Source organism: Rutidosis leptorrhynchoides, chromosome 9, assembly GCF_046630445.1.
Source record: "Rutidosis leptorrhynchoides isolate AG116_Rl617_1_P2 chromosome 9, CSIRO_AGI_Rlap_v1, whole genome shotgun sequence".
Classification (NCBI taxonomy): Eukaryota; Viridiplantae; Streptophyta; class Magnoliopsida; order Asterales; family Asteraceae; genus Rutidosis; species Rutidosis leptorrhynchoides.
Genome location: NC_092341.1, coordinates 93,650,574 through 93,656,548, shown reverse-complemented (window position 1 = coordinate 93,656,548; position 5,975 = coordinate 93,650,574). Strand labels below are relative to the sequence as shown.

The window sequence follows — 5,975 nt, the reverse complement described above, 5'->3', positions numbered from 1 at the left end:
ATAATTATCGCATGCCCAGATTCCAAGTTTTGATTTTCTCCAGTTATTTTGCAATTTCTTAACTCCAGAACTTCACCCCGCAACTTAGCAATATTGCTGAAATTAGTTTCATTCCAACAACCCACAGGAAGATTAGTGATATCCAATTTAGTAATTCTGTTAGGAACAACAAACTGTCCATCATAAATCTGTAGATTGTTACACCATTTATAAATTGCATGGTCATGATTCGAAATAGCATCCTCAGCTTCATAAGAAGAATTAAAGACCCATAATATAACCATACCACCTAGATACTTAACATCACAATACATTCCTTCAGCCACGCTTAAAACACATATCTCTGAAATTATTTTCCAGTCTTTCACCTCGCCTAATATTGATCTTTTGTTAAGATGGTTGCTGCAATCTGTGGACCTGACAAACACTTTTTTGTTGATTTTTCTACATCATCCCTGGTAGTACTCTGCTTCATAATATTATGAAGCGGCCTGGGATTCACATCTGTATCCAGGTTCTTCCTTTCGTATGCCTTGAAGATCTTGATAGGCTTACCATCAAACCTTATGTTTTTCAGAGATTGCAGAAGTAAATCTACGTTGTTTACCTGACAAAACCTGGCAAACGCAAATCGTTCACCACCCTTTAGCCTTCTGCTCGCCATGTATACATCACGCACTTCGCCATATTGTTTGAAGGTTCTCCATAAATCCGGGACACTCTATGAATCCGGAAAGTTGAAAAACATGAACGACATTAATTTGATTCCGAATAGCCTTGTCAATCGGTCCCCGAAGCGACCATTGTATCGAACTCTCTCATTCGTGTCAAACCGTCTATGATTATCAGTTTTCTCTCTCCTTGCTCTATCTCTCCTCTCTTTCTCTCTAACACACCCCATTTTTTATTTTGTCAATGCACACTAGTATTGGTATATTTATTATCAATGTTTTTATCAAGCAGTCTTCTTTTTTGTCTAGTGTAGAAAAACCCGTGTTGTTATAACGAGTTTCTCGAAATAAATACAAGTGAAGGTTCGGAGAGTTTTCGGCTGGACAATTTTTAGGAGTTTTCGGTTATTGACTTTATATATATATATATATATATATATATATATATATATATATATATATATATGTGTGTGTGTGTGTGTGTATGTGTATATATATATACACACAAATATTAGACTTTTGAGATACTGATATTTATGATTTGACCGAGAAATTCAATAAAATCGGATATTGACCGAGAAGTCGGTCGTTGACCGATTTTTTCCGATTCATAAACGAGAACTCGCCAAACTTCCAAATCCGAGTTATCGCCGAGTTCTCGGCAAATTTTTCCGATTTTTGCAACATTGCATATATCATGCGTAAGTATATGAGAAAATGGGATTAGATTAAAGATCATATCCTCTTTTCATACAAAGACCAAAACCATAATAAAAATCTTAAATTAAGGTGAAAATGTCGATAGTAAAGGTACAACATACTCTAGTTGGTTTAATAACCAAAGAATAATATTGCTAGTCTAAAAAACATTACCAATTCCACCAAACTTTCTGTTCTTTCTTTCTTCTTGATTTCAATTCAATGATGAAGTACAATTGTCATCTTCAACAAAATACCTCAATCACTTATTAGTTGCAGAAGCTGCCGATTTGCAAACGGGGCACGAGTTCTTCTGAAGCAACCATTGTTTAATACAATTTGTGTGAAAATCATGCCCACATTTCAACGATCCAACATCATCACCCTTCTTGTATTCTTCCTGATAAATCACATAAATGTAACAAACATCAAAACAAACAACACAGTAACCAAATCATAAATGTAAAATTCGCGATTCGGGGACTAGTGAGTCGAGACCTTGAAAGGACAAGTCGAGTCGGCATTGACCACCCGTTGACTTTTAGTAATATTACACATAAATATATCAAACATAGATTATATGGCACAAAAACTAATTTACCAAAAAAAAATTGAAATAACTTTGATTATGACTGACTCAGTCCGAGTTTGACCTGACAACTAAGCGTTGACCGATTTATAAAACTAATAACACAGTAAATATTACGAGTCGGGGGCTGACCAACGTTGACTTTCAGTAATATTACACATAAATATATCAATCATTAAACATAGATATATAGCACAAAATCTAACTTAAAATAAAAACTAGACTAATTTTGACTTTGACCGACTCAGCCCAACTTTGACTCGACTTATTAGCATTGACAGACTTTTAAAGTTTTTTTTGGCGAGTCCCCAAACCAACATGTCGGCCGACTATTACAACACTATTACAACAGTGAACGAAATACAACCAAAAATGGGTACCTGACATATACAGCAAGGTTCGGTGTCTTGCTGACCTGGCACATCAGCATACGCTTTCTGTTTTAAACAACTCGAGATGTTTTCTTCGGTTAATCCTACATTCACATTTCCAATTCGCTCTTCTAACGCCAACAATTCCTGAAAACACATTACATACATTTTATAATTCAAGTTTTTAGACTTAAAATATCATTTTTTGTAGATTATATAATTATATATTTTTGACTCACCTCATAGGACATGTTATCAATATCGAGACGCATATCTCGATGCCGATCTTGAATATCAACCAGTCCATACATGACTGATTGATCTAAAAGCATAACATCCTGCCACATAAAAATAAAAATAAATAAATAAAAATAGAAAAAAAATATGTTAGCAAAACATGACGAAACCTAACCTCGAATCGCAATCCTTCTCCCCTACGCAAAAGGTCCAAAACATTACGAATCTGCATCAAACAAAGCGCAACACTCTAAGCACAATCAAACAATACATACATACGTATATATAAACATTAATCGTATAACAAACCTCTGACGCCAGCCTGGCACGTCCTTCACTTCCGGCAGCTCGAGCCAAAAACGGGTTAACTAAATGATGACGTTGAAGACCGAATACATTTGGTACGTTTCTAGCTTCTCGTGAAGCGCGCACGGGTGGCGGGAGTGAAGAAAACAAATTACCATTTTGCCCTCCACCGACAACACTAGTCCTGTTATCACTAGACGGCAATAAAGACCGACGAAGAATTTCAGACAGTCTTCTTGAAGGATAATGTGTGGAACCACGATTGGGACCCACATTAGATGACGTGGCGGCAACACCATTGTTATTCAATGCTGGGACCCGCAATATGGGTTGACTTGGTTGTTGCACGAATATTGGATGATCTGAAATATTTATCGGGATTGTTCTTGAGTTATCTAACGAACCGTTAACTATGTTTGACGAGCGACTAGCTCGTGAGCTAGAACTCCTACTTCTAGATGATGGTTGTGAATTTCTTCTTGTTGTTGGGACCCGCAATACGGGTTGACCCGTTTGACTTGATGAGTTGTCAAGTATCGGTGGTGATCGCATGACTACGGGGTTAAGTCCCAAAGAAGGTTGTGAAGACGAAAAATTTATTTGCCCGTTATTAATACCGCTATTTGTCAATAGTTCTTGTTGTCGAGGATTATTGATTCGTATCCGAACGTTTCTACGAGTAGTTTCGGCGCGATTTTCGGAAGATACTCCACCGACACCTAATCCCAGTCTCGGGATAATCGGATCGTAAGACATTGAATTACTATTTTCGGGTCGTTGAAAAATATTTGAGGTTTCGATCCCGGATGATGATTGGCCGATACTTAATTCGGTTGCTTTTCGCTTACGGGGTAATTGACGGTTCCCTGGTGCAAAAGGACCCGAAGAAGAACCGGAAACATAATTCGAGGGCTTGATACCAATAGAAGTAGATGGATTATGGGTCATGCTCATATGGGTCATGTTCATATGGGTCGTGTTCGTATGAACATCACCGAGTGAAACCGTACTTGGAATTTGTTCATGTCCAAGTGGTTCGGGAAAAGGTATCGTTAAACTTGACCATGCGGGTTCGGTAATTGGTTGGGTTGGTATAGAACTTGAACTCGATTCACCTATACTCCACATGTTTAAGTTTTGGGTTCCTTGAATTGTTGTATTAACCGAAGGGTGTTGCATGAAGTTCGTCCAATGAATTTGTTGGTCTAAGATACTTGAATCACTTGAAGTTGAGCCTTCCAAGGTTAGGGTTTCCGGTAACGAACCAAAATTACCCTTTTGCCCTTGCATTGGAATTAGCAACGTTTAATGAAGATGACGCTCGAAAAGAATTGTTTGATACAAACTCTACAAAAAAAACCTGCGAGTTTTGAACACAAGTATATCACAACATTAGCACAACTGACAACAACAACAACAACAACAACAAAATTAGCAATAAAAATGTGATTATCTTATACAACACGCCTATTTGTTAACCTCGTTTTGTCAAATAGTTTCTTGAAAAGATGAGTTTGCCAAGCATACAACACCATATAAGAAGTCATATTACAACTTGAAGATACACACATATACTTACAGATGACTATCGAATTCTGATTGTTTGATATTTTCAAAACTCACTTCAAACACTTCAATAATCAACGCACATAAAACTACTATACTTTAAATACAAAAACATTCACTCACTACTACTGAAAATAACAATACAAGAACATCACAACCTTCATCTCATAAAAACCTTTTAAACCTATTTTTCAAATAGACAGTAAGTATTGGCTATATAGTTTAATTAATTTCATGTTTTTCACCAAAGCAAAAAGGTTACTTTAGTCATTGAACGATAACTTTTTTTAAATAGCATGTGACCATGGCTTGTTAACATAAACTATCCATTTTCAATTCAAAGTTATAATCACAAGAAAGTACATTTATTTAAAATAAAGCATATTAACTCATACAGGTTTCTCAATCTGCAGCTGTAAACAAATTAGTCAATTATTTAGCCCAAGTGGTCAAGCACCAAACAATGTGTAATTAATTACCAAAGTTTCTTAACCTAAATTAGGTGAATACATATCAAAACTTAAAGCAACAACATAAAGAGCAGGTGAACACCATAAAAAAACTATTTGTAAATTGTAACTCAAACAAACAACCCAAATAAAACCTTACAAACCAAACAAACACCACCAACCCATTAATCTTATAATCAATTTCACCACATTAGCTAAAATTCAACATGCACCAAATACAATGGATCTGCCCTTAATACAATAAAAAGTAAACATTTACACACATGAAAACAATAATTTTAAAAAACACATAGGAGTACATACAAAAAGACAGCTTTTTTATGGTTTTATATATAGACATACATATATATATATATATATATATATATGGTAAAACCCATCATCTAAACCAAAACCCATAAGAAAAAACAAAATTTAATCAAAAAAGTGATAATTTTTAGAAGAATGAATGAAAAATACACAAAACTACAACTTGGGTATTGTAAATAATCATCGATTAAAGATGTATCAAGAAACATACCTGAAAATATCCAAGATTGTAGACGATGGATCTAACCCAAATCAAGAATACAAAGATGGGTTGATTTTGATTAAAAATATCAACTTTATTAGCTGACGTATGTCTTTATATGTAAGAACAAGAAGCAAGCAAAGAATGAATCAAATTAATTAGGTTTAGGCCTGTAAAGAAATAAGAACGCAGATAAAGAAGAAGAAAAGGCGTTTTGGAGAATGGGAGAAATCAAAGACGAAATTGTGTGTGTTTTGTTGGGTGAAAGTAATTACCTATCTACATATCTAACAGGCATAGGGTAATGAATAGTACCTTCCTACGCATCGTCGAGCTGTACACCGTGCTCTACGGGTTGCACCCACTTTTTTTTCCCCTTCTTCTTTTAAGCCCCCAACGATAAAATAATCAACTTTCACAATAGGGACAAACCTTAAACGCTACAAATAGATCAACAAAAAACTTTTTTTTTTTTTTAAATAATCTCAACCATAAAATAATCAACTCTCACAGAAGAAAAAATAATCAACTTTCACAAAAGGGAAAAATCTTAAA

At 35.1% G+C, this 5,975-nt stretch overlaps 1 protein-coding gene across 1 annotated transcript; it reads right to left on the bottom strand.

Moving 5' to 3' along the window:
• Positions 1-1,439: 1,439 nt before the first annotated feature.
• LOC139866312 (E3 ubiquitin-protein ligase MBR2-like) lies at positions 1,440-5,642 on the bottom strand. The gene is made up of 6 exons (XM_071854510.1): positions 5,430-5,642; positions 2,877-4,233; positions 2,743-2,793; positions 2,570-2,668; positions 2,340-2,477; positions 1,440-1,770 (listed from the first exon to the last, which is right to left on the bottom strand). The coding sequence occupies exons 2-6, from the start codon at positions 4,161-4,163 to the stop codon at positions 1,633-1,635; spliced, it is 1,713 nt and encodes a 570-aa protein (XP_071710611.1). The 5' UTR covers positions 4,164-4,233; positions 5,430-5,642; the 3' UTR covers positions 1,440-1,632.
• Positions 5,643-5,975: the final 333 nt, after the last annotated feature.